The sequence below is a fragment of the Mirounga leonina genome, unplaced genomic scaffold, assembly GCF_011800145.1.
Source record: "Mirounga leonina isolate KUSES-001 unplaced genomic scaffold, KU_Mleo_1.0 Mir_125, whole genome shotgun sequence".
NCBI classification, from domain to species: domain Eukaryota; kingdom Metazoa; phylum Chordata; class Mammalia; order Carnivora; family Phocidae; genus Mirounga; species Mirounga leonina.
The window spans coordinates 32,829,933-32,857,340 of NW_023270305.1; the positions used below are offsets into that span (position 1 = coordinate 32,829,933).

The 27,408-nt window shown below is 38.7% G+C and overlaps 1 protein-coding gene across 1 annotated transcript in view; it reads right to left on the reverse strand.

The window, feature by feature from the left end:
* The window catches only part of DNAH6 (dynein axonemal heavy chain 6), a 244,011-nt gene that overhangs the window by 131,525 nt on the left and 85,078 nt on the right, over positions 1-27,408 (reverse strand). The window contains exons 18-30 of the mRNA XM_035001185.1: positions 26,830-26,943; positions 24,716-24,859; positions 14,884-15,096; positions 14,083-14,175; positions 12,364-12,483; positions 9,722-9,902; positions 7,394-7,490; positions 4,720-4,939; positions 3,130-3,294; positions 2,934-3,047; positions 1,832-1,957; positions 1,593-1,748; positions 941-1,102 (exon numbers count right to left, since the gene is read on the reverse strand). Coding sequence (XP_034857076.1) covers positions 941-1,102; positions 1,593-1,748; positions 1,832-1,957; positions 2,934-3,047; positions 3,130-3,294; positions 4,720-4,939; positions 7,394-7,490; positions 9,722-9,902; positions 12,364-12,483; positions 14,083-14,175; positions 14,884-15,096; positions 24,716-24,859; positions 26,830-26,943 — 1,905 coding nt within the window. The remainder of the gene's footprint in view (positions 1-940; positions 1,103-1,592; positions 1,749-1,831; positions 1,958-2,933; positions 3,048-3,129; positions 3,295-4,719; positions 4,940-7,393; positions 7,491-9,721; positions 9,903-12,363; positions 12,484-14,082; positions 14,176-14,883; positions 15,097-24,715; positions 24,860-26,829; positions 26,944-27,408) is intronic.

Sequence of the window (27,408 nt, forward strand, 5' to 3'; positions counted from 1 at the left end):
CCGAGCAGGGAGCCTGACGTGGGGCTTGATCCCAGGGCCCCGGGATCATGACCTGAGCTGAAGGCAGATGATTAACGACTGAGCCGGCCAGGTGCCCCAACTATTTTTTGCTTATTAATAAAAAGACATTCCCAGCAACATCTTTTTTTCCCTAAATTTTAAAAAAAGGATCAGGGTTTTTAAAGAACATGTCCTATGAAACACTAATTTCTGAAGATGCTTCTGAAAAGTAAGTATGATTTACTCTGTAAAAATGAATGAATTACAGTTTACTTGGACAATTTAAATGATTATATTCTAAATTCAGACATTATACAGGCATTCATGTAACTTTCAGAAAAATGAGACTATCAGCTCTGTGTGTTAGTGGCCAAAAGGCACCCCTGGTTAAATATATTCCAGATTTGCTGAATTAAATAAAGGTAAATAGATTTCCTAACTGTGGGACTTCAGAAAGTGTTTCATATGCTACTTTGTGCTATGAAAACCTGGAAGGGGAATAAGGTGTGACCAAAAACTTTGAGAACTACTGTACTGAAAAATCTTACCATGCATTCTCACCTCCTACATATTTCATTTTTAATACACAACTCTCTGAATTGCTCATCTCTTCCTGTAAGCTTATTCCTTGTTCCTAGATTTCCCTGCTATTATATCTTGTATCTCATCTCATTTTTTTCTATTTAGTGACATGAAAAGACTTTTAATTTTGCCACCATTTAGTAGATCCCTCAATGGCCTTGATTCTTATCTGGACCACTCAACCCACCTTGTGTTGACTCTTCTCCCTTGCTCTATTTATCCCACTTTGACCATCCCTTGTCTTATTAGTTTCCCCCTTGCTTGCCATCACCCCTTCTCTCCTTTTTTTGTCATGCCATGTTGCAAGTGAGAAAGCCCATAAAGCACTTAATGGTAGTGTTCAGATGCTGGCACGTACCTTGTAGTCCAAACCATCGGAGCAGTTGAAGACCACACATTGGATGGCAAGAGCTTTAGCTAGGTCTTTGGTTGTCTCTGTCTTCCCAGTACCTGCAGGACCAGCCGGCGCGCCTCCCAGGTCGAGCTGCAAAGCTCCCATGAGGCAAAGGTAGCAGCGATCCTGAAGAAATGCAGAAATTGTCATTATTGAAGGGAACTGACTCAAGTCATAAAAATTTATAAGTCTCTTCCTTTCTACAGGAGGAGGGTCATTATTTTCTATGAAAGGTTTTATAGCAATTGAGATATACTCAAAGATCCAGGCACATGAGTAATGATGCACATCTCTGCTTCACAAAGATGTATTCATGGCAAATCCTTTGAAGAGTTAAGGTTGGATGGAACTTTTCGAGACTATTTTTTAAAGATTTTAGTTATCCATTTTAGAGAGAGAGAGAGAGCACAAGTGGGGCAGGGGGCAGAGGGAGTGGGAGAAGCAGACTTCCCTACTGAGCAGGGAGCCCGACGTGGGGCTCGATGCCAGGACCCCGGGGGTCATGATCTGAGCTGAAGGCAGATGCTTAACCGACTGAGTCATCCAGGCGCCCCTTTTCAAGACTATTTTAAGAAAGCATTTGTATCACGATTAACCTAATTCATCACTAACTTACCGTGAGAGGAGTAATAACTAGTCTTGGGCATGCACCCAAATACTCGTAGCCATAAGTGTACTGAGAGAGCGCCATCCTAGCCACACAATTATCCACATCTACATCCCAATAATAGCGCAGTTGTCTCTGCCAGTCAAAGGAATTGACTTCCTCTACCTGTATAAGTGGTAACAATGATACATATATTAGATGCACTAATTTCAGGAAGAAATATATGATTTTACTTAAATAAAAGTTACCTTGGCTTGAACAAGTTCAGTGACTATGTCTCTTGCATGTACATCAATAGTAATTAAGGCAGTTATGATGTTTCTCTGTAATTTTGGAAGACTTCCTCGAACTATCACTGCCAGGGCATTTAATCTCTACAAATCAAAAGAAAACTTGTCATAATGAATTTTCAAAAATCAGCTTACATATCTATATTTTTTACCATCTTTTTCTATTTTTTACTATTAAATTTGCAGCAGACATTTGCCAAAACTAATTAAAAAAAATTTTTTTTTTAGATTTTATTTATTTATTTGAGAGAGAGAGACAGAGATAGTGAGAGAGAGCACAAGTGGGGAGGAGAGGGAGAAGCAGGCTCCCCACAGAGCAAGGAGCCTGATGCGGGACTTGATCCCAGGACCCGGAGATCATGACCTGAGCAGAAGGCAGCTGCTTAACTGAATGAGCCACCCAGGCGCCCCTGTGACCTGAAATTCTATGAAGTCCTCAAGAGATGGTGTTCTTGCATGTCAAGAAAGTTGTTTCTTCCCTTTTCTGTTTCAAAGGTAATTTAAAAAAAAAATGCAAACTTGCCTGGAAGTAGAATTAAATTTGTAGTTAAAGATTGGGCATAGCTGTAAAATGGCATTCCTGAACTATAGCTTAAAAGTTCTTGTAGAATGGTATTTGGATTCAGTTATTTATTGTGTTATTGCTGGCTGCCTGAGGATTCTCTAGAATGGTAGAAAAGCACATCTTAAGCCTAAGAGTAGAAATGGCACAAATCCTGGGGTTTTCCAGGATTTGAATAAGCTTCTGTGAGAGATATCCAAGACCTACTAAATACAAAGTCTCCTTAAATGTTGCAAACCATTATAATTCTGAGATTTTCCTCTTCAAATGGTCTTTTCCTCCTATTTTTATAAGCATTCTTATGCTTATAAATATCAAGGTAGTGTTCCTAAGAAAACCTGAACATAAATGGTTTTTGTAAGAACCCCAAAGCTTTGTAAGGCAGGTCAGAACATTAAAATTTCTGAAGTATGTGACTTGCATTAGCCAAATCAAAAAAATCTCCTGAGACCATCCTGCACAGCATTATATTCACTGTCACCCGGTTAAACATCTCACCTCAAAGTTTACTTTCTCAAAATCTTCCAGGGCCTCTATGTGGTTACCATCTTCTCTTTCCAGACACTCAGTCAAATCACGGCACCACATTATTTGAGAAATGGTCAGGATCACCTGCATGGAAACATGGTCCTTAAGTATGGGATGCATCTCACCAGCAATGGACTCAGAGGTGGACATTTAAGGAGTGTGTTACTTGAGAAGGGTGGCCAGCAGTCACCCAGTCTGTCCTTGGTTTCCCCTGATAGTCGGCGATGGCAGCTTTGCTCAGGCGACGCAGAGAAGTGAACATGGCTTCCTCCACTTTACCAAGCCATTCCTCCACGTTGCCCCGGGCTTTCAGGCCTTTTCCCAAGCTAACCTAGCGGACAATCAGAGCAATGATAACATGTTCAGTGTGGCACTTGCCAGCCACACATCCTCTGTACTTCTATAACAGAACCCTGACACACTGAAGCCTAACCACAAATACTAGAAACTTCTATTGATGTCCCACTCTACATCTCTCTTTACCTCCTTTTTTTTTTTTTTTTTTAACTGCTTCCCTTTGGAGCCAAATCCCTGAAAAAAGGAGTATATGTGTCTACATGAATTCCTTCACTTTCTTTTCCTACTTACTGCCATTTGATTTTTGGCCCCAACTGTTCCTCTAAACTTGTTAAGGTCATTAAGGTTACCAATGTTCTTTCAGTTGTCAAGTCCAGTTGATACTTTTTAGTCCTACACATATTTATTTCTTGGACTTCCAGTGACCTGACTGCCCTGCTTGTCTGGGTCTCTTAGTTCTTCTACCTTCCCTTTAACTTTCATGTTTTCCCTGGATCCTAACCGTGGTCCTCCCCTTTCTCTTCTTCTGCACTAGTGATGAGCAAATTCTTTTGCAAGAGGGTCAATTCAGGACAAGTAAAAAGTTTATAGGTTCCTGCCACTTCCGTGGATACATCTCCTGCTCTAACTGGACTGAAATCCTTGGCATTTCCCCGCACATTTCCTCTGTATGAAATGCTTTCCCTCTCATGTCTCTGCTCCATCTTCTTTGGCTGTGTGTGTGTGTGTGTGTGTGTGTGTGTGTGTGAGAGAGAGAGAGAGAGAAAGGGGGGAGAGGGGAGAGAGAGAGGGAGGGAGGGAGAGATTTCTCTCTGTGAAGTCCTGTGGTTCTCCACAATTTGCTAATGCATTCACTCCCTTGGTGTTTACTGTATGCCAGGCATTGTCCAGTGTCCTGGATACACCACAGCAAACAATGACAACTAACACTTTCATAGCACCCACTGGGTACAGTTCTAAGTAATTTACATAGAATTATTTGTAAATTATATATACACACACACACACATTTCAAATACTATTTGAAAATCCTCAGCATCTCATTAATCAGGCACTATTACTATTCTTCATTTTATAGATGAGGTTAAAGGATGGGATTTGAATCCAGGTGGCCGGGCAGGAGACTCAGCGCTCTTAACCAGCTCACTCGTCTGCCTCTTGTGGAGAGTTGAGTAAGGCTGGGCTCCAGTTATCTCCACTCTGTTCCCAAGAACAAAGCACACACCTCTGTTACTGCACTTACTGTGGTACTTTTCAATCATTTGTTTGACTGTATCTCCACTAGAGCTCTTTGCAGGCAAGAATTTCATCTTTGTTATCCTTGAAACTGCTGAGCCCACAGAGTACGATGCGGTAGCACTTGATGAATGCTTAGAGTGACAGACAGTAAATTTCTACCCTCAACCCTAGAAGGACAACAAAGCTTCCCTATAAAGAATCATGAACAAAAACACCTCACCCGTTCTCCTTCTGGTGATAGCATCGCTAAAATATCGTTAGTGTAAATCTTTTCTGGCTCTCCTTCCACACCAGGAATTTTTCCTTCAGTAGGAGGCATGAGAGCAAATTCAAGCTTTGAAATGGAGTCAAAGCATTTCCTTAAGTGTGGCTGCACAGCTTGGGGATTTCGTGTCTGGGCCAGAATCTCCAGAAGTTCATCATTTGACAAGAAGTAAAATCTGGATTAAAGAAAATACTTAAAATATAACTTCAAAGTGAAGGAAAGCCTTATGTAGACATGAAAGATAAATCCCTTAGCCATATCTCTTTCCCAATTACTGATTTCCTGAACTTCCAACCTACCGGCCCTGGGTTTCTGGGGAGACCACGTGTCTCTACAATTGTTATGGAGACTAGTGTGGATGCATCTCAGACATCCAGAATTAGTGCCTGATACATAAAAGATAGATATTTTTCAAAAAATTATAAAAAATGCTAGCTCTTGCTATGACATTGATTTGCTCTAGAGTGAAGATATATTATTTGTTTTCCCTAGAATCTAGCCTTAGTACTTTACACCCCCCTGCTTTCAATACCTAATGTGTTGGGTAGATGGATGGGCGGTTACAGGAGCTTTATTTGGTTCTGTGAATATCCACATGTGGCCCATGCCAATGTGATCCTGCATGGGATTTTCTTAGATCTTGCCCACCAGGGCCATTTAGAGCCATGAAGACACCATAGGTAAAGAACTGGAGAAGGGGCATACCTGGATGCTCAGGGATAAAGGCCTGGCCAGAGAAGACATTTCACTTCTGGAATGGAGGAGGCTACCTATGAGAGATCTCTTGGTTTTGGAGGGAATGAATGGTAAAGAGCCCATGGCAGGCCCCACGTGGAAGAGAGGGGGCCAGATATGCATCAGCCTAGTCAGGCTGCTCTGCTGCCTTGCCTCTCTTCCCCTTGCCCCAAACCTGGAGACCTCAGAAACCTCATAGGGAGAGAGGAGGGTTGATCACCACATAGCCTCATCATCACTAAAGCCTTTAGACCTGCAACAATCTTGGGCAGGGAAGGGGGAAGTTTTCACTTTGAAAGAAGTTCAGAGTTTGATTATTAAAGATCATTTATTGGGTTGAGGTGACAAGAGGTTTTTGTTTGTTTGTATTATTATTTGAGAATGACCAGAAAATTCATGAGGTCTGCTCAAGATTTGGTCCAGGGGCAGGGAAAAACCTGCCCCCCAGCAGGGAATGCAAAGGCAGTTATTAGTTAGAAATAAAGATGCTTTTGGTTGGACTCTATCAGTCCTGCTACTTTTACCATCCAGTAATAATTAATTTGTGCCCATGCCTCTTTTTCAGCTAACAAAACAGGGGGATAACTATAAAGATTGGACCATGAGCTCTGTGAGAGCAGGAATAGTACTGTATTCGTCTTGTGTCCCCAGGAACTAACTTGGTCTGCAGCTCACAGTATGTCTTCATGAAGGCCTGCAGGGTGAAATCAACACCACATAGAGCCTCCTGACATAACACAGTAGCAGAACTAGTTCATGCAGTTCTAAGCAAAAGAACAAATAAAAGCGGATGCTTTTCAGTGGTCAATATTATCACCGGTAAATTTGTTTCCAGTTTTCTTTAAGTATCAAAAGTAGTATATAGATCTTCTCTGGCTTTGGGAGACTCAACTTGGGAACCACTCAATTAAGAGTGAAACAGACAAAAGGCACATTCCAAACCTCAAACTCTTTCATCTTTATCCATGTTGCCTGAAGGATGTTTTAGTAAGATTTGTGTATATTCTTTAAAGCCTGAACACTTCTGTTAAAACTCAACCAAATCTGGATCTTGGATTTCTCTTGGACACACATACCCTCTTCTGGTCCCCAGCAACAACCCCTCTCAACCAAGTAACCCAATAAGCACCTACCCCTGGCTGCCACAGTGCTTGTCCAAGGACAGACCTTAATGGCCATTTCCTTAACAACTAACAGGAAAATACCAGGGAAGATGAAACATTTTGCCAATGTCCTCTGTGTTACAGTACAGTGTGCCCTAAGGAATGAAGTTGGGAACTTTGGCCACCATCAAATAGTTTATCCTGGTTTTAAAAAAAACTGTATTATAATGTTTATTTACATGACTATCCACCTGTTAACCATGAGCCCCATTAGGGCAGGAATCCAGCCTTTTCTTCTTTGTATCTTTAGCATTGAACATAACATTTGGTATGTTTTTGGAATAAAGAGATGAGTAAAAATTTCATTTGGAGTTTGTGAAATGATCTCTTGGACAACTTCTCCAGTGACACTCTTAGGTCACCGATTAGTGCAAAGAAACCTGCTCAGGCAACAGAGGGTCCTCTGACTTTTCGCATGCACCTCTATGGACGCATGCACAGGCAGGCACACACATGTGCACCCAACAGTGAAACAATGCTGAGACCTAGAACCCTCCAGCACCTCGGGTACCTACCCACTTAATCCTCCACCAAATATTGTACCTTTATCCTTGAGCCTTACACTCCCCAATCAAGATATCAGCTGGATTGATTCACCAATTATCGCATCTTTCTTGTTTCATTCTGGTTCCCTGATGTTTTGAGGTTACAGTTTGTTTTTAAGTATATTCTTTTAAATTAATGGATAGTCTTCACTACTAAAAATATTGTAGGTTGCTTTATAAACTTACCTTGGAAAGATAACTCTTTTTGATTCTAAATATGCCTCCAGACACTTTTGAATTTGGTCAAGTAATGCATTATTATTTTGAAAAGTCTCCAGAAGTCCTGTTTATTGGGGGGGGGAGAGGTGTTGGTAAAATTGTGTTAAAATAAATAGAAAATACCATTTTAAGTGGAAGTAAAATATGATATTAACATTCTTTAAAGCTTTGGTTTTATTTGATAAAAAATGGTCGAAAAAATTTAAATTGCAGGAGGTGGGCTAACAATGTTAACTATTACTTTTAATAACATTATCTAATGGTAATTTTAATATTTACCACAGACAAACAAGTATTCAATCTGAAACAATTTTTAGCTGGCACCCCCAACTGCTGGGAGTGCATGAACCAAAGCCAAACCCAAGTACAGACCGTTGTGCATACTAAGTACATTCTCACCTCTGGTCTTCACCTTTGTTCTTCTCTCTGCTTTTCATACCTCCCTCAGATTTGCATGTGTCTCACTTCCTCTTTCCTGCCGCTTTAAGCTCGAAAGCCACTCACTCTATCAAAAAAGCCCTCCACCACACACACACACACACACACACACACACACACACACACACGACAGCCCCCAGCTGTTCTCTAGCCCCTTATGCTGCTGAATTTTCCTTCATAGCTTTATCATCACCAAATGACATTTATAGGTCCACACTTCTTTATCTGAAATCCCTAGGACCAGACGTATTTTGGAATCATATATATATTTTTAATTTCAAAAGTTATGTAACAAGTCTGTGGCAGCACTCTGATCACACACGTTAACATTATTGCAGCAAAAGGTTTGAATATGCATGTGGTAGGCAGAATAAACGGTGCTCAGAGATGTCCGTGTCCTATTCCCCAGAACCTGAGAATACGTTAGTGTATACGGAAAAAGGAAGTTGGGAGATGTGACCAATGATCATGGGATGGGGAGATTATCTTGGATCATCTAGTGGACCCAATGTAATCGGAGGGGTCCTTCGAGGAGGGAGGCAGGAGGGTCAGAGGCAGAGAGATGTTAGGACAGAAGCAGAGGCTGGAGTGATTCAACTGCTGGCTAGGAGTCAAAAAATGTGGGTGACCTTCAGAGCCCCAAAGCTTAAAAGTTTTTAATTCTATCACACCATATAGTTTTTCCTTTCTGTTTCTGTTTTTATGTAAGCGTCTTTGGGCAAAGGGCATAGCCCAGCAGGCTGCCTCTGCTTGACAGGGAAGCTGTCTAGAGCTATTCACCAGAAAAAGTCATATGTTGCAGAACAACACGCAAGCTTGCTGAGGCTTTGATAAAGTTCAATAACCATGTATGTGCCCACACCAATGCTTTGATTCCATCTCCTTAGAAACAGAACTTATTAAAACACATTTCAGTCTTGAGATTAGAATTATAATTTGTGGTAATATTTTTAAATGTTTTTAATGAATTAATGAAAAATAAGATGTGGAAATTTTTATGGTTATAAGTCTGTGAGAGCTTTAGCAGAATGGGTCAACTGAATGTGAATATATATCTTGTAGTCAAATTCTGATATGCAAGCCTCACTGAGACTCTGTGGCAGAATCCCCAAATTATAAAAGCAGCAAAAAGAATCAGATTCTTGGGGCGCCTGTGTGGCTCAGTCGTTAAGCGTCTGCCTTCGGCTCAGGTTGTGATCCCAGAGTCCTGGGATTGAGCCCGGCATCGGGCTCCCTGCTCAGTGGGGAGCCTGCTTCTCCCTCTCCCACTCCCCCTGCTTGTGTTCCCTCTCTCACTGTGTCTCTCTCTGTCAAATAAATAAATAAAATCTTTAAAAAAAAAAAAGAATCAGATTCTTGGGTGCCCAAACTATGAACTAAGCTGACAGGTAATAATAACAGTGATAATAATTAACAACAACAACAACAACAGTGTTCAATTCACATTGTTCAGCAAGAGTGTCGATGTGCCACAAATATTCCTGGTCATCAATGCTGACAAGAATGAAGGATTGACTGTACCCCATATTGCCAGAATCTTATAGGTGCTAAACATTTTAGATGGTTGTAAAGCCTTTTTATTTATTTTTTTAAAAGATTTTATTTATTTATTTGACAGAGAGAGAGAGAGACACAGCGAGAGAGGGAACACAAGCAGGGGGAGCAGGAGAGGGAGAAGCAGGCTTCCCGTGGAGCAGGGAGCCTGATGTGGGGCAGGGAGCCTGATGTGGGGCAGGGAGCCTGATGTGGGGCTCGATCCCAGGACCCTGGGATCATGACCTGAGCCAAAGGCAGACACTTAACGACTGAGCCACCCAGGCGCCCCTTTTTATTTGTTTTTAAAATTTTGTTTTATACCTGGTTGAGTAGCTGCTCGAAGAGCATTAGGCAACCGGTTCACCTTCCTCATGATTTCTTTCCATGACTTATCCACTTGCAGGAACATCTTAGCCTCGGCAGGCAATTGCCTCTGAATATCTGGAGCATTAAAAATACTTTCTAGGTAGAGCCAGTTTCTCTGGCAGTTCAGCCACTCTTCCTAGGAGAAAAATATGGGCATTATCAAATTTTTCATCCCAAATCAAAAACACAGTTACATTAAAAATAATTACATGGGGACTCATTATATCTTTTTCATTTGGGGGACTTCTCACAGGTTCTTTGAGATGAAACCTCCTTACAAGGTCCAAGACTCACTACAGCCTAATTTCAACCCATGCTCTACTAGGTAGAGTTATAATGAATCTACTGTGTGGTAACTAGAATAGACCCAGAGAAAGAGGACTAAAATGCCCAGAGGAGACAGTCTAAGGGGAGGCAAGATACTTAAAGAACTCTGAAGGTTGGGAAGTGTTTAGTGACTATTTCCAAATACAGAAAGGGTTGTCCAAAAAAAAAAAAAAAAAAGGTTTTTTGAGTTTTTCCTTTTTTTGGCCTCAGTTATATCTATATTCTTTCCTCTCTTTTTAAAAAAGAAATATGATTCATTTTCTTCAATCAAAAAAGTAAAATCAGAACACACGGCAAGTACAGAGGACTGGAGGAAGAAGAAAATCACCCACTGCCTCTGTCACTGTTCATCGAAGAAACCAGAAATGCAGTGTCGGGATCTAGTTCTCGCTGTCCTCTGTGCCTCCCACCAGCACATGTGTCGGCCCAACATCTGTGAGTTTCTCACTTCTCACTCTGGATTCGGGGGTTATGCCTGAGGCCTAGTGTCACAACCACTCCCTGATTTATCTCAGGTCTCTTACTTTCCAGACAGTTAATTCTTTGGAGAGTCCCCACTAGTCAGCACTTTATGGAAGGGCCCTCTATGAAAACATTACTTTGCTCTGTAGTCCCTCCCTTCATAGGGCTCAGCCATCAGTACAGGAGGCCAGCCAGGGGTCAGATTATAAGGGGTTCATCAAAGAGGGTGGATTCCTGAAAATGAACTCTATGAAACAAAGTTGGAACGAACGATCTTTTCCTACTTAGTGCCTTTATTATTTCACAGATAACATTTCATATTAGAATATTTAGAAACCTAAACGTAATTAAATCAAGCTAAACATCTGAAGTCTAAGAAAGAGATTGGATGGGAACAAAGTAAGATCAGTGTAAGTGGATTCTTTGTTCTACCATGGGATAACTTGAGGTAGAATAAAATAAAAAGGAAAGGTGTACCACAAGGAAGGGTACCAAGGAGACTTTAAGCAAGTGTGTGTTTTTCTAGTAAATACGAGGTTGTTGTGGCATTGTCAGAGGCTGTCTAAAAGCTTCGAAGGCCTGAAGCTTAGAAGCCCGGATATTCCCTGCCTGAGCTTAATGCTGTTGCATTAAGGTTTAAGCCAGTTAGTAAGTTACCAAAGCTGTCTGCCATTTTGGGATGGAAACTGGTTGAGGAGGGAAAGTCTTTCACTGGAGCGTATTCATAGGCAGATTGTTCTTAGAGGTGCTAATTCTTCTAATTGACAAGAAGGCCCTTTCTTTTCCAATTATGAAGTTATAAATATCAACTGGCCGAGGTACTTAGGGAGGGGAAGAGGGTGGTACGGAGGGAATGAGAGTAGCTCATATGAGACAAGGGCTCATATTCTTAGGGTGAAAAACCCTTGGAGCTTCTCTGTTTTTTGAACTTTGAATTCTGAAACCATTGGTGGCAGGGTTCAGTCACTGACAACACAAGTTCACTGAATCATTTCAAGAGCTGAATGATTTCAAAAGCCCTCATCTCAGGAGAAGATTCAGTTTTCATACTGGGGCAGTGATCACTTTAAAACACAGAACAAAAATAATTTTTTTTAATCTTAAGAATTAACGAATACTCAAAATGCTATCTTGAATCATGATACCCATCAGTACTTCCCATCATCTAGACCTGCATCTAGAACTCCACTATAAAATCTTTTCAGGCATGTTTTAGGTTTCTGTGAAAACTTTGTTTAAATGTGAACTTCATACCACACTGTCAGCTTTGTCTCAATAAAACTACAGATTTATAAATAAACACAAAATGTGGGCAGCATCTAGGAGCTGAGGATGATAGCCAGCAAGAAATTGAAGCCCTTAGTCCCAGAGTTGTGAGGAAATTATTTCTGCCAACAACCTGAGTGAGCTTGGAAGTGGATCCTCCTTGAGTTGAACCTCTGATGAAAACCAAGTCCTGGCCCACAACTTGATTGAACCTTTGTGAGACCCTAAGTAGGAGACTCAGTTAAGCCATATCTGAACTCCTGACCCACAGAAACTGTGATATGTATAATAAATATAGACCGTTTCATACCACCAAGTTTGTGGTATTTTGTTTCATGGCAATAATAACTAATTCAAGAGACATGGCATAATCATATAAAGAAGAACTTAGCATATTTGCATTTTCTTTACATTCTGAATATAATAAAATGTCAACAATTAAATCTTATCTAAACTACATCACATTTAAATGATTGGAGAAATGATTTCTAAAGTACCATGGCTCTCCAATTCTCTGAGTGCATGAAATTGCCCTCACTCACCAGTGTTTGATTAAATAAGGCAAGTTGTTTCTGCCAGTCATCCACTCGAGTTTTCAATGGACCAACATAACGTGATGAGGCAATGGTTGCGATGTTGATGGTGCTGTCATCAAGAAGGACCTTTAAAGAAAGAAGAAGAAAATATGCAGCTTTATGAGTTTGTGCTCTCAAAGATAATTACAGATGTTTAATCTCGAGAGTCCACTTAAAAGCCAACTTTTTAAATAAATAGCTTAGTCTCACCTACTGTTTCCTACCCATCCTTTTCCCTTCAATGGCTCACAACCCACTCTGACGTTCTCTCAAATGTCACCAAGAGACTTTTGACTGCCAAATCTTGGCTATTTCTGTAATTATTAATGGCACATGTTTTTTGTTTGGTTCAATACTCTTCTCTCTCCCCCTACTTTTAGGTATCTGGTACCTTCTTTACACCATTTGGTCATCTAAGCTTTTATTTCTCAAAGGATTCAAAACTTGCAAAATTAAAAAGTTTTAAATTAAAATTATCTTCTCTATCTAATGAAACATCACTTTATCTCAATTATCTTGCAGAAGAGGGAAACTGAACTCATTCATATCAAGCTTAGAAGGACTATAAACAGTTTTCTCTCTACCTCCTTCCCCTACTTTTCCCCTTACACTACAGCAACCCTTACAGAACATGTGCATTCTGTAAAAAATGTGTCTGTTAATCTAAAGGATTTTAATTGCCCTATTTAAATTATAAATTTCTTGAGAGCAGAAGCCCCATCACCTAGCATCACTTGGCCTCCTACTACCTGACTTCATCTTGGGTTTACTCTTTCATCTACTGCCCAGAGTGACATCTGGTCTTGCTCTTCCAACCTGTACCTGGCAAAGCCATCTCATCATTAGTTCCGGTGTGGGTACACCCAAATGTGCCAGGGCTTTGCTTTTTAAATTAGGCCATAAGACACAGATCCTTTTGCTAAACAAATGTGTCTTTGAATTTTTAATCACTAAGAATATTCCAAACACATGGATTAGATTTATTTTCTTTTATTGTTCATAGAGTATAGCCATCTACTCCTAATCTCAAAAAATTCAAGTGAACTTAGTTTCCTAGTATGCTATAAACCTGAAATGCTCATTCATGTTTCTTTGCCTCATTGAAATGGTTTGAAATGCCCTTCATTCTCATCTATGTCTGTCAAACACCATTTATTCTTTAAGGTCCAGCATGTCTTGGCTGGTCTAGGAAGGATTCTGTGATCGCTTCAGCCATAAATTATCTCTTATTTTTCTAAACTCTTCCACTGTTAACTACAAGATTATAATTCATATATATGCTACTTTTATTGCTTTGCTAAATATTTCATGTACAAGCATTCCTGTCAATTATACATATTCATATTTTGCCTTTCCAATTAGATTTTTTCTTAGTAACTCTCATATTTCATTCCTTCATCATAATCTCCCATAGAAGATTCAGGAGTAGGTCTGACCAATCTTTACCACGGTTTTTTTTTTTTTTTTTTTAAGATTTTATTTATTTGGCAGAGAGAGACACAGCGAGAGAGGGAAAACAAGCAGGGGGAGTGGGAGAGGGAGAAGCAGGCTTCCCACCGAGCAAGGAGCCTGATGTGGGGCTCCATCCCAGGACGCTGGGATCATGACCTGAGCTGAAGGCAGACGCTTAATGACTGAGCCTCCCAGGCACCCCACCATGGGTTTTCAATTACCCAGTTACCCTACCTGTATGTCATCTGTGCCGCCCAGAATAAACACATCTTTGGAGTCACGGTGAGGGAGAATGACGAATTCGGTTGTTTTCCAAGAATCCTCCACCTTAGAAATAATTCACATTTTAGGATACTTAAATTCATTTCTGTTTAGGTACTCAATAAATGCATGTAGAATAAAATAAGTGAAAACTCCATAATCATCCCATTTTCCTCTTTACTGCCTTTAAAATTCTTAAAATCCTCTTTTTGGTTAAAGGATACAGATATGCTAAATTTTATTGATGAAGATTAACACATATGAATAACTTGTGGTATGTTAATGTCTACCCCTTACCACTTTATGCTTTAAATGTAAAGAAAATATTTCTTTTTACACAGGTGATTTGTAGGTATGTGTGTATTTTTAGGGTAAGGAGGTAAGCAGCTTAAGTAGAGGTAAGTAGCTTAAGTAGCTTCAGTGTCTTTTGTAGCATTTCACAGTTACTTTTTTCTGGTAGTTTGAAAGATGATGTATTTTGGTACAAAAGATCTTCCTTGGAATATGTTTTTTTATATAAGCATGGAAATATCAAACTTTGTTGTCATCAAAATGGGCTATAAGCTAAATAGAGAGAGGATACTGATCAAACTGCTACTGATAATAATAATAATGATAATAAATGTAAGGAAATAACAGAAGGATGAATGATAATGAGAGAGTGAGAGCTGCAATGTTGAAAAACCCATCTAGATGAATCAAACGTTGGTGATCTTCATGCTGAATATGAAAACCTACATTCCTTGATCTTCAGAACATATTTTTCAGATTTACCTTTTTAAGAATTGTTTCTAAGGCAGCTTCTCCAGAAGCCTGCCCAGAAATGTCCTGGATTTCTTGGCCAAAATCAAAAACACGCAACTCAGAGAGCTTCTGCAAGGTTAATGGAATTTCAAGGTCCACTAGGGAGGCATCAACTGTTTGTTCAATAGCTGCCCAATGTCTTGCCTTCAAAGTTGGGTTCCTCAAGTCAATGATAACTGGAAGCTGGAAAGCAAACACTCTCAAAGGCACCATGCTTTTTATCTTTTTTTTGATTATAGATATAGGAGTTTGTTTATTTCTTTTTTTTTTTCAGTTAACATATAGTGTATTATTAGTTTCAGTGGTAGAATTTAGTGATTCATCACTTGCATATACCACCCAGTGCTCATTATGTCAAGTGCCCTCCTTAATGCTCATCACCCAATTACCCCATCCCCCCACCCACTTCCCCTACCTTAAAAACATAGCCCAAGGCTTCTGGTTTCAATTCAGGAATGTGGAGAACTGGAAAGAATACAACTTGTGCTCTTACAAAAGAAAATTCTGGACAAACTGAAAATTAATGACTTCTATTGAGCCCATCAGAAAATTGAGGTTGCAGGGCAACCAACTAACTCAAAATTTGGGGAGAGACGGGTATCTGTAGATTTCTCCACAGCAAAAAAACAGGACCTGAGAATTTGCTTACCTAGGACAGATGCCTTGGGTTGCCACTTAAGCTAGCAAGAAGATTCAGCTAAATTTTAAAAATAAATTGCTAACGAGTGAGCGTAGAGTAGCATGAGAGTGTGAAGTCCCTGGGGGCTACAAATACAAAGATGTTCACAGGGAAGATTGGGGAGAATCCTAAGAAAGTCTACCTTATGGTGTTGCCTGGGGGGAGGAACACAGCAGCCACTATTTTAACTCTAATCAACCCATTTCTCCTAGTTTCCCTATGGGACAAATGACTTAATGTCAGGGAAATGAGCAACAAACACTGTCATTTTAAGGCATTGTGATAACCCACTGTAGATTTCTGTATATACTGGGAGAAACAGAATTGGAAAAATAAAAGCTCTACTCATGGGGGGGAGGGAAAGAAATACATTCTAGGCTCATTACTACAGCTGGAGGAGGGGCAGGAATACCCGTGAAGGTCAACAGTCTGAGAACAAGGGACACAGTGCCTTACTAAGATAGAGGCTTAATCAGAACACCAATGGAATGCCCCTCCTCACCTCTCCCACTGGGCTAACAAATACTGAATAAAAATAACAGTGGAATACAGACTGATTAGTTGCAAGAGACAGATTCTCTCTGAGGACAATACATAGAGAGGACCCAAGGTCAGGGACAAACAAAAATTGAAAAAATAATCTTTGGCAAATGAGCCCAACCATAAACACGAGATATCAAAAGAACAATTTGAAGGCTGTAGTATATTGAGGGTAACCATAGCAACATCAAACCTCAAATCTAGCCCAATTCCTTACTAGATTTAACATAACATGCCACACAAAAAGCCAAGTAGGAGGAAAGGCATACTCATCTCCAGGCATAAAAATTATTTACTTCAGGGACGCCTGGGTGGCTCAGATGGTTAAGCCTCTGCCTTCGGCTCAGGTCATGATCCCAGCGTCCTGGGATCGAGCCCTGCATCGGGCTCCCTGCTCTGTGGGGTGTCTGCTGCTCCCCCTCCTTCCTGCTCGAGCTCTCTCTCACTATCTCTGTCTCTCTCAAATAAAAAAAAAAAATTATTTACTTCAGTATCTACTGTACTACATAAGATGTCTGGCTTTCAATAAAAATGTAGGAACTGTATAAAAGTTAAGATAAACATACACTTACTAGATAAAAACAAAAAACAAAATAAAAAAATAAACACCAGACTCAGATATGACACACAATGTTGAAATTAATAGAGAATTCAAAATAATTGTAATTAATATGGTAATGGCTCTCATGGAAAAGGTAGGCAACATACAAGACCAGATGGGAAATGTCAATAGAAAGATGGAAGCTGGGACACCTGGGTGGCTCAGTTAGTTTAGTGTCTGCCTTCGGCTCAGGTCAGGATCCCAGGGTCCTGGGATCAAGCCCCGCGTCGGGCTCCCTGCTCAGGAGGAGCCTGCTTTTGCCTCTGCCTACACTCCCCCTGCTTGTGCTCTCTCTCTCTCTCTGACAAATAAATAAAATCTTAAAAAAAAAAGAAAGATGGAAGCTATGATTAAGAATTAAATAAATGTTAGAATGGAAAAAGACAGCAAGAGAGATAAAGAATGCCTTTGATGAGCTTGACACAGCCAAGGATCCATGGACTGGAAGATAAGTGAGTAGAAATTCTCCACACTGACATGAGAAAAAAATAGTGGTTAAAAACCCCAAACAACCAAAAACCAAAACCAAAACCATAGACAGAGCATCCAAGAGCTATAGGACAATATCAAATGGTCTAAAATATGCAATAGAAATCTCAAAGAATAACATAATGGCTGCATTTTTTTTTTTTTTCAAAATTAAAGACAGACACCAAACCACAGATCCAAGAAACTCAGGGAATGCTAAATGGGATAAATACAAACTGTAAACAACAACAACAACACACACCTGGGCATACCACATTATAAACTGACAAAAATGAAGAAAAAGAAATAATCTTGAAGACAGCTCAACCAAAAAATACATATTATCTACAGAAGAACAGGGACAAGAACAATAGAAGATTTCTTGTTAGAAACTGTGCAAGCAAGAAAGTAATGAAAGGATGCTTTTAAACTGCTGAAAGAAAAAACAAAACCTGTTGACTCAGTATGATAAGTTTAAATTATCATTTGAATTATCATTCAAAATAAAGGATAAAGACTTTCTCAAAACAAAAATTTAGGGAATTCATTGTTAGCATACCTACTCAATAAGAAATATTAAAGGAAGTTCTTCAGGCTATGAGTCAGAATCTCAGATCCATGCAAAGAAATGAAGAACACTAGAAATGGAATAAAGGCAAAATAAATTTCATTTTGTTTCCTATTTTGATTGTCCTGAAAGATGATTACATAAAATAAAAATAGAGGAGAACATAGGCAGTAACCTCTTTGACATCGGCCACAGCAACTTCTTTCAAGATACATCTCCAAAAGCTAGTGAAACAAAAGCAAAAATGAACTTTTGGGACTTCATCAAGATAAAAAGCTTCTGCACAGCAAAGGAAACAGTCAACAAAACAAAGAGGCAACCCACAGAATGGGAGAAGATATTTGCAAATGACACTACAGATAAAGGGCTGGTATCCAAGATCTATAAAGAACTTCTCAAACTCAACACCCAAAAAACAAATAATCAAGGCAAAAAGTGGGCAGAAGATATGAAAAGACACTTCTCTGAAGAAGACATACAAATGGCTAACAGACACATGAAAAAATGTTCATCATCATTAGCCATCAGGGAAATCCAAATCAAAACCACATTGAGATACCACCTTACACCAGTTAGAATGGCAAAAATGGACAGGGAAAGAAACAACAAATGTTGGAGAGGTTGTGGAGAAAGGGGAACCCTCTTACACTGTTGGTGGGGATGCAAGTTGGTACAGTCACTTTGGAAAACAGTGTGGAAGTTCCTCAAAAATTTAAAAATAGAGCTACCCTATGACCCAGCAATTGCAGTCCTGGGTATTTACCCCAAAGACACAGATGTAGTGAAAAGAAGGGCCATATGCACCCCAATGTTCATAGCAGCAATGTCCGCAGTAGCCAAACTGTGGAAAGAGCCGAGATGCCCTTCAACAGATGAATGGATAAAGAAGATGTGGTCCATATATACAATGGAATATTACTCAGCCATCAGAAAGGATGAATACCCAATTTTTACATCAACATGGATGGGACTGGAGGAGATTATGCTAAGTGAATAAGTCAAGCAGAGAAAGTCAATTATCATATGGTTTCACTTATTTGTGGAACATAAGGAATAGCATGGAGGACATTAGGAGAAGGAAGGGAAAAATGAAGGGGAATCAGAGGGGGAGACCAACCATGAGAGACTATGGACTCTGAGAAACAAACTGAGGGTTTTAGAGGGGAGGGAGGTGGGGGCATGAGTTAGCCCGGTGATGGGTATTAAGGAGGGCACGTACTGCATGGAGCACTGGGTGTTATACGAAAACAATGGATCATGGATCACCACATCAAAAACCAATGATGTATTGTATGGTGACTAACATAACATAATAAAATTAAAAAAAAAATAGTAGTAATATATTGTGCATATAGTATATGTAAAGGTAAAATACAAAAACCAAAATGATGAGGTACATCAAAGGGACACAGAAGTCAACTCAGAATTCTCAATAGCCGAAGTTGTAATGATTTAAGCAAACAATAAATAATGTAGTATTGTATTATAATACAAATTATAAAATAAATATCCATGAGTTTATATTGACATAAATAAACAACCAAATGGATGGTTGGATTACTAGACAGATAGATAAGCAGAGAACAGATAAATCTATACAGAAAGATACAAATTATCAACATCGACAGTGAAAAATGGGACATCACTTCTGATCCCACATACTTTTTTTTTTAAAGACTTATTTATTTATTTTAGTGAGAGAGAGTGAGTTGGGCGAGCGGCAGAGGGAGAGAATCTTCAAGCAGACTTCCTGCTGAGCACAGAGTCCAACACAAGGCTCGATATCACAACTCATGAGATCATGAACTGAGCCGAAACCAAGAGTCGGAAACTTAACCGACTGAGCCAGCCAGGTGCCCCAGATCCCACATACTTTTAAAGGATAATAAAGAAATATTATGATCAACTCTATGTCTACAAATTCAACAATTTGGATGAAATGGACCATTACTTTGAAAAATACATTATAAAACCCCTCAAGAAGAAATAGATAACCTAAATAATTCAATATGTATTAAAGAAATTCAATTTGTAGTTAAAAGCCTTCTGAAAAAGGAGACTTCAAGCTGAAATGGCTTCACCGGTGAATTCTACTAAGCACTTAAAGAAGAAATAATATTAATTCTATACTCTTTTCTCCAGAAAACAGAAGAAGGAACCCTTCCAAACTCATTTTAATGTATAAAAAAAGCTCCTAAAATTAAAAACTGAATTTAATAACATCACAGGATATAAGATCAATATACAAAGGTCAATAGTATTCAATAGTATTCTGCTATATAGCAGCAATAAATTTGGAATTAAAAACAGTATTATTGGGACGCCTGGGTGGCTCAGTTGGTTAAGCATCTGCCTTCAGCTCAGATCATGATCCCAGGGCCCTGGGATCAAGTCCCACAACGGGCTCCTTATGGGAGCCTGCTTCGTGTATGCTCCTCTCTCTCTCTCTCTGACAAATAAATAAATAAATAAAATCTATTTTTTTAAAAAAAAACATTAGTATAACAAAAAGTGTTTAATTATAAAACTAACAAAATACATGCAGAATCTGTGTACTGAAACTATAAAACTTCGATGAAAAAAGTAAATGAAGAGATATGCTGGTAACAGACTGGAAAACTTCATCAGGTTAAGATGTCAGTTCTCTTCAAATTGATCTATACATTCAACACAATCCTTCAAAAATTCCTGGCAATTTTTTTTTAAAGATTTTATTTATTTATTTGACAGAGACAGAGATAGCGAGAGTAGGAACACAAGCAGCGGGAGTGGGAGAGGGAGAAGCAGGCTTCCCCCCGAGGAGGGAGCCCGATGTGGGACTCGATCCCAGGACCCTGGGATCATGACCTGAGCCGAAGGCAGACGCTCAATGACTGAGCCACCCAGGCGCCCTCCTGGCAATTTTTTATACAGATTGACAACCTAATTCTAAGATTTACATGGAAAGAAAAAGAAATTAGAATAGACAAAATGATTGTGAAGAAGAAGAACAAATTTGGAGGACTTACACATACTACCTGATTTCAAGACTTACTAGCTATAGTTATTAAAACAGTATAGTATTGGCGAAAGAATAGACTCACAGAACAACAAAACAGAATAGAGTCCAGAAATAAACTAAAAAATATAGTCAGCTGACTTCTGGCAAAGGTGCAAGGGCAGTTCAATGGAGAAAGGATAGTCTTTTCAAATAATGGTGCTGGATTGAGTGGATATCCAAATGTAAAAAATGTACACCTTGACACATCTCTCATATTTTATGCAAAATAACTCAAAATAATTCATAAACTTTAATGTAAAAAAAAGTAAAACTATAAAACTTCTAGAGGCAAATACAGGAGAAAATCAGTGTGACCCTTAAGTTTAGCAAAAACATTTTTAGATAATATACTAAAAAGATAATCCATAAAAGCAAAGAATATAAATTGAACTTTATTCATATTAAAACCATTTGCACTTTGAAAGTCACTGGTAAGGGATTGAAGAGACAAGACACTGACTGGGAAAAAATATTTTCAGGTTACATATTTGAAAAAGGAGTTGGATCCAGATTTCAAAGAGAACTCTTAAAACACAATAATAACAAAACAAGCAACCCAATTAAAAATGGGGCAAAGAGCCAAACAGACACTTCAGCAAAGAAGATAAAAGGATGGAAAAAAGACATTTAAAATATACCCCGCATGATTAGTCACTGGAAAAATGCAAACATGACTGCCATGAGATACTTCTATACATTTACTCGAGTGACTGAAATGAAAACCAAACCAAACCACACAGAAAACCTCCCAAGCAATAAGGAGTGCTGGGGAGGATGAGGAACAGCTAGAATTCTCACAAACGGCCCGTGGGAAGGCAAAATGTTATAGTCCTTTGAAAAACAGTTAGGCGAGTTTCTTCTAAACATATACTTATCACGCCACCGACAAATCCCACTCTTAGTTACCTACCCAAGTGAATTAAAAACTCATGTTCACTCAAAAAGCTGCACAGGACTGTTGAGAATAGCTTATTAATAATTGCTATAAAACTGGTCACAACCCAAATGCCTTTCAACAGGTGAATGGAAAAACCTACTGTGATAATCTATATAATGGAATTATTACTCAGCAATAAAAATTAACAAACTATTGATTCACCTAACAACATGGAAGAATCTTTTTTTTTAAATTTTGTATTTCAATTCAATTAACATATAGTATATTATTAGTTTCAGAGGTAGAGTTAAGGGATTCATCAGTTGTATATAACACTCAGTGCTCATTATATCATGTGCCATCCTTAATGCCCATCACCCAGCTACCCCATCCCCTCCAACCTCCCCTCCAGCAACCCTCAGTTTGTTCCCTATAGTTAAATTCTCTTATGGTGGGCGCCTGGGTGGCTCAGTTGGTTAAGCAACTGCCTTCGCCTCAGGTCATGATCCTGGAGTCCCTGGATCGAGTCCTGCATCGGGCTCCCTGCTCAGCAGGGAGTCTGCTTCTCCCTCTGACCCTCCCCCCTCTCACGTGCTCTCTCTCAAATAAATAAATAAAATCTTAAAAAAAAAAAAAGTCTCTTATGGTTTGTCTCCCTCTCTCATTTTGTCTTATTTTATTTTTTCTACCCTTTCCCTATGTTCATCTGTTTTGTAAGAATCTTTTTAAAAAAATATTCCAATTCACAGAGATGTGCAACTATCACCACTATCTAATTTTAGAACTATCACTATGAACTACTTATTGCTATCTAATGACCCCAAAAGGAAACCCCATACCCATTAGCTTGCATCACCCATTTCTCCTCCACCACAGTGTCTGGTAACTACTAAATTTACTTTCTCTATTGATTTCTCTACTCTAGACATTTCATATCTATGACACCATACGCTATGAAGTCTTTCTATGATTGGCTTCTTTCACTTAGTATAACATTTTCAGGCTTCATCTATGCTATAGCATGTATCAAAACTTCATTCCTTTTTATTGCTGAGTAATATTCCATTGTATAGATATATTACATTTTGTTGATTTATTCATTAGTTGATGGACATTTGGGGTTTCTCCACTCTTGGCTGTTATGAATGATGTTGCTATGAACATTCATATACAAGTGTTTGTGTAAATATATGTTTTCAATTCTCTTAGATAAATGTCTAGGAGCGGAGTCCCTTTTGAGAAACTGCCAAACTGTTTTCCAAAGAAGCTATACCACTTTATAATCCCACCAGCAACACATGAGGGTTCCAACTCTCCAGATCCTTACCGACACTTATTATATAATCTATCCTTTTGATCATAGCCATTCTGATGGATGTGGACTGGTGGCTCATTGTGGCTTTGATTTGCATTTCCCTGATGGCTAATGACGTTCAGCCTCTTTTCATGTATCTTCTGTGGGGACATGTCTGTTCAAATCCTTTGCCCATTTTATTTTATTTTAAAGATTTTATTTATTCATGGGATGCCTGGATGGCTCAGTCGGTTAAGCCTCTGCCTTCGGCTCAGGTCATGATCCCAGGGTCCGGGGATCGAGTCCCACATCGGGCTCCTTGCTCAGCAAGGAGCCTGCTTCTCCCTCTGCCTGCCTCTGTCTCTCTCTCTCTCTGATAAATAAATAAAATCTTAAAAAAATATATTTTAAAAAGATTTTATTTATTTATTTGACAGAGACAGACATAGTGAGAGCAGGAACAAAAGCAGGGGGAGTGGTAGAGGGAGAAGCAGGCTTCCCGCGGAGCAGGGAGCCTGATATGGGACTTGATCCCAGGACCCTGGGATCATGACCTGAGCCAAAGGCAGACGCTTAACGACTGAGCCACCCAGGTGCCCCTCCTTTGCCCATTTTAAAGGATTATTTCTCTTTTTATTTTTGAGTTAGAAGAGTATGTTATATATTCTGAAGAGAAGTATCTGGATGTATTTTAAATGCATTTTTCTAGGTGAACACTGCCAGACCCAAAAGGCTGCATATTGTATAATTCCATTTATATCGTATATAAAATGAAGAACTTTAGGGACAGAAAACAGGCCAGTGGTTGCCTGGGGTTGGCTGACTACAAAGAACAGCTTATGGGACTTTGGGGGGTGATGGAACTATTCTGTATGGTACTGTTGTGTTTTATACACGACTCTACCCATTTGTAAAACCCCACAGAACTGTATACCATAAAAAGTGACTTTTACTATATGCAAATATTTTTAAAAAATCAACCAGAACTCTGAAGGAATGCAAGATGAATAAAGACTGTGACAAATAAATTTGTTTACAATCATATGATATAATCACACGACGGGCAAATGAAGAAGAAAGAGGCTGACATAAGAAACCTTGGGAAAGTGTTTTGACTAGATATTGTAAAACTAAAGAGGGAGACACTGCAAAAACGCTCTTCTTGTTGCGCCTAAAGTTTTGCTTACTTTTCCTACCCATGTCTTCTTTTAGTCCTTTATCTCATCTTTTAAAAAAATCTAAAACTGCTTAAAAGGATAAAATCATAATACTTTTCATTCCCATTTCAAGTACTGGTTCAGCAGTGGTAAGTTTCAAAGAGCCAGTCTCATACACCCACTGCTGGGCTTCCCAACTGTCAAGTCATAGTACATCTGGAAAATGGCATATTTATTTGGTGCAGTGATATAAATGGACAAGGCTGCACTAGCCTCATTTGGCTGTCTAAGGCCTGAGTGGATCAGTATCTTGGCATACCTACAACCCATTACTGCACTAAGCTCCCTACCACTTGGGAAACTTACTCTGAATGCTGCTTGAACCAAGGTATTCAATTCCATGATTTGGCCAGTTGAAGATAGGGATGTAGGGCCTCTGAAAAAATTTGTCTATTCTTTTTTTTCTCTCTGCAAAGCTGACTAATTTAAACAGGGAAGAATTCCTGACTTTAGTCTCATTAGCATCAAGTAGTAACAGACTGACCTGGAGTTTTTGAAATAATTTCTACCGAACTTACCTTTTCTTTCATTTTTTCCACCTTATGTTTTAGCTGGGGAACTACACTGTTGGGTGGCAAGCCCTTTTCCAATTGAGTCACAAATTTGGCATATTTAGAAACTTGACTGTTCAGGAATTCTGGATCCAGGCAGTCAAACTTGGACTATAAATCAGAAAGAGAAAAAAAAGTTAAGACATATGATAAAGGCAAGCTTGAAATAGTAAAATTTTTTACTTTACTAGACTTTCCAGTAGTTAAATTGTTAATCCAAATCAACTCTCTACTTTTGGAAATGGCTTTACATATTAAGATTGCTAATAGTGTATCAGGCATCACTTGCTTATTCCTTTCATGTTCTTGTCTCCTACATCATGTAGTATTGTAATCCCTGTAATTTATTCCTGAGGGCCAACTCTTGGAAGGAGACCAATAGCTACTTCTTACTCTTACTAACTAGAACTTTCTCACCCAGTAGTCTCCTATTATTTGATTATGTACCCCTTTAATATAAATGATTTAAAGATATACCCCAAAATATACATGTATCTATAAATATATTTCTCAGTTCTATAAACAGAGAAAGACAAATACTGTATGATCTCACATGTGCAATCTAAAACAACAACAAAAAAATGAAATGAAAGGAAACTTACAGAGAACAGACTGGTGGTTGTCAGAGGTAGGGCTGGGAGGTGGGTGAAATGGGTGAAGGAGTAAGAAGATGTAAATGTCCAGTTATAAAATAAATAAGTCATGGGGGTGTAATGTACAGCATGGTGACTATAGTTAACAATACTGTATTGCATATTTGAAAGTTGCTAAGAGAATCGATCTTAAAAGTTCTCATCATAGAAAAAAAATTTCGTAATTATATATGACAATGGATGTTAACTAGACTTACTGTAGTGATCATTTCACAATAGATACAAATATTCAATTGCTATGTGATATACCTAAAATGAATATGTTATGTGTAGTTATAAACCTTCAGTTTTCTTTTTTTCCTTCTAGGTTCAACATTTCCTTTCTGTCCTCTAATGGGTCTTTTTGTATGTTTGGGATGACATCATCCCATTTTGGAAGCTTCTGTTCTGAACTATGGTGGTAATTAGAAAACTCTCTAAGCTTTTTCTCTATACCTCAGGAGTTTTTCTACATACCTCAGGAGCTTTTTCTACTTCTGAGATAAGTGACAAAGGAGTTATACAAGAGCACTTAAAATTCTTTGATATTATATCATATATTTGTTTGTTTTCTATTTTCTTCACCAAAAGGTAAGTTCTGTGAGGGTTTGGACATTATCATTCTTAGTCTCTACGGTATACCCAGCACTTAGAACATTATCTGGGAAACACTTTCTGTGTTAGTGGTGTTTAAACCAGATATGTGACTTCTAATTACAGGTATCAGCACAAGTAGGCTGAATGAGCAAGTGTAAAACAGTATCTGTAAAGTTGATGGTATTTCTAACATGTCCATATCACACTTGAAAGAAGAGATGATCATCTATTCTGCCTTCTAGAGGGTTGACCCTTATCAAGGTTTGAATATACAGGTAGATCCTAAAAATCAAATTCTATGGTGGCTGTTGGTACTTGGCCCCCTAATTAAGGTAATTTACTGTTGAGCTCTTAAGGGAAGATCCTAGATCTCATTACTCTGATTCTATTCTATCACAGTGAACAAAATGGCTTCCTTTTTTTCAAAACCAGAACAGAAACAGAAGTTAACAGAAATCTAAAGTGTGTAGATCACAAATAAAATCCTACAATCTTCAAGAACACTTGGGTGTAGTATATCATGACAACATTGTATTCAGAAGCCACAAAGCAGTTAAACATCATGCAGTGAGATCTTTTGATGCTTCCTTCATTTAGCCTTCTTAAATGGAGGACCCAAGAAGCCTGTCTTACAAGAATGCATTCTGCTTTGTGGTATATAGTGACAGAAAGACCTTTACCCATTTCACTGGAAAACTGATAACAATTACCATAAAACTGTAACATTGCATATTTTACTGAATTAAGACTACTCCAGATTGTTAAAAATAATTCTTATTATTAGGATATTAAGTTTAGTTAATAAAAAATGATTTTGGGATTGAGAGGTTTTTTTGTTTTGTTTCGTTTTACCTTTAACCATTCTTGTTGGAGTTGATCCCATTCAGATAAAGAATCCCAGAGCAATTGTTTGAGTTTCAATTCAGCACTAACTTCTTCCAGAGCTTCAAACTTTGATACTTCTACCTTTAAAAATATAATAAGCAAAACGCACTATTTAGTTTTCAGATGTAAAGATCTTATGTTATCCTCCTATCAGTAATTCTTGATACAGTGACTACTTAGCAGAATATGGGTGGGTCCTAAATGGGGAAATAAAAGGAGCGATATGAACAAATGAAAAAAATAAATCATAAACCCTATGTATATTCAAATTTCCACTTGAGTGACAAAATATAACTCTTCACATTTCCTTAGAACTTAAATGTTCAGCAAAGATATAAATATGATGAATATCATTGGCATTGTTCTTCAAGTTGGATCATACATGCCTGGCCTTTTTTAGGAAAATAAATGAATTTTCAGAGGTACTCATTTCCTTTGGGACATGTATAGCTAGATGACAGAAGAAGGAGATTTCTGTGCAGTAGCTGGTGGAGGGGATGGGGAGATTTAACATGGAAAGAACAGCCTGGCTTCTACCTCTTTCTA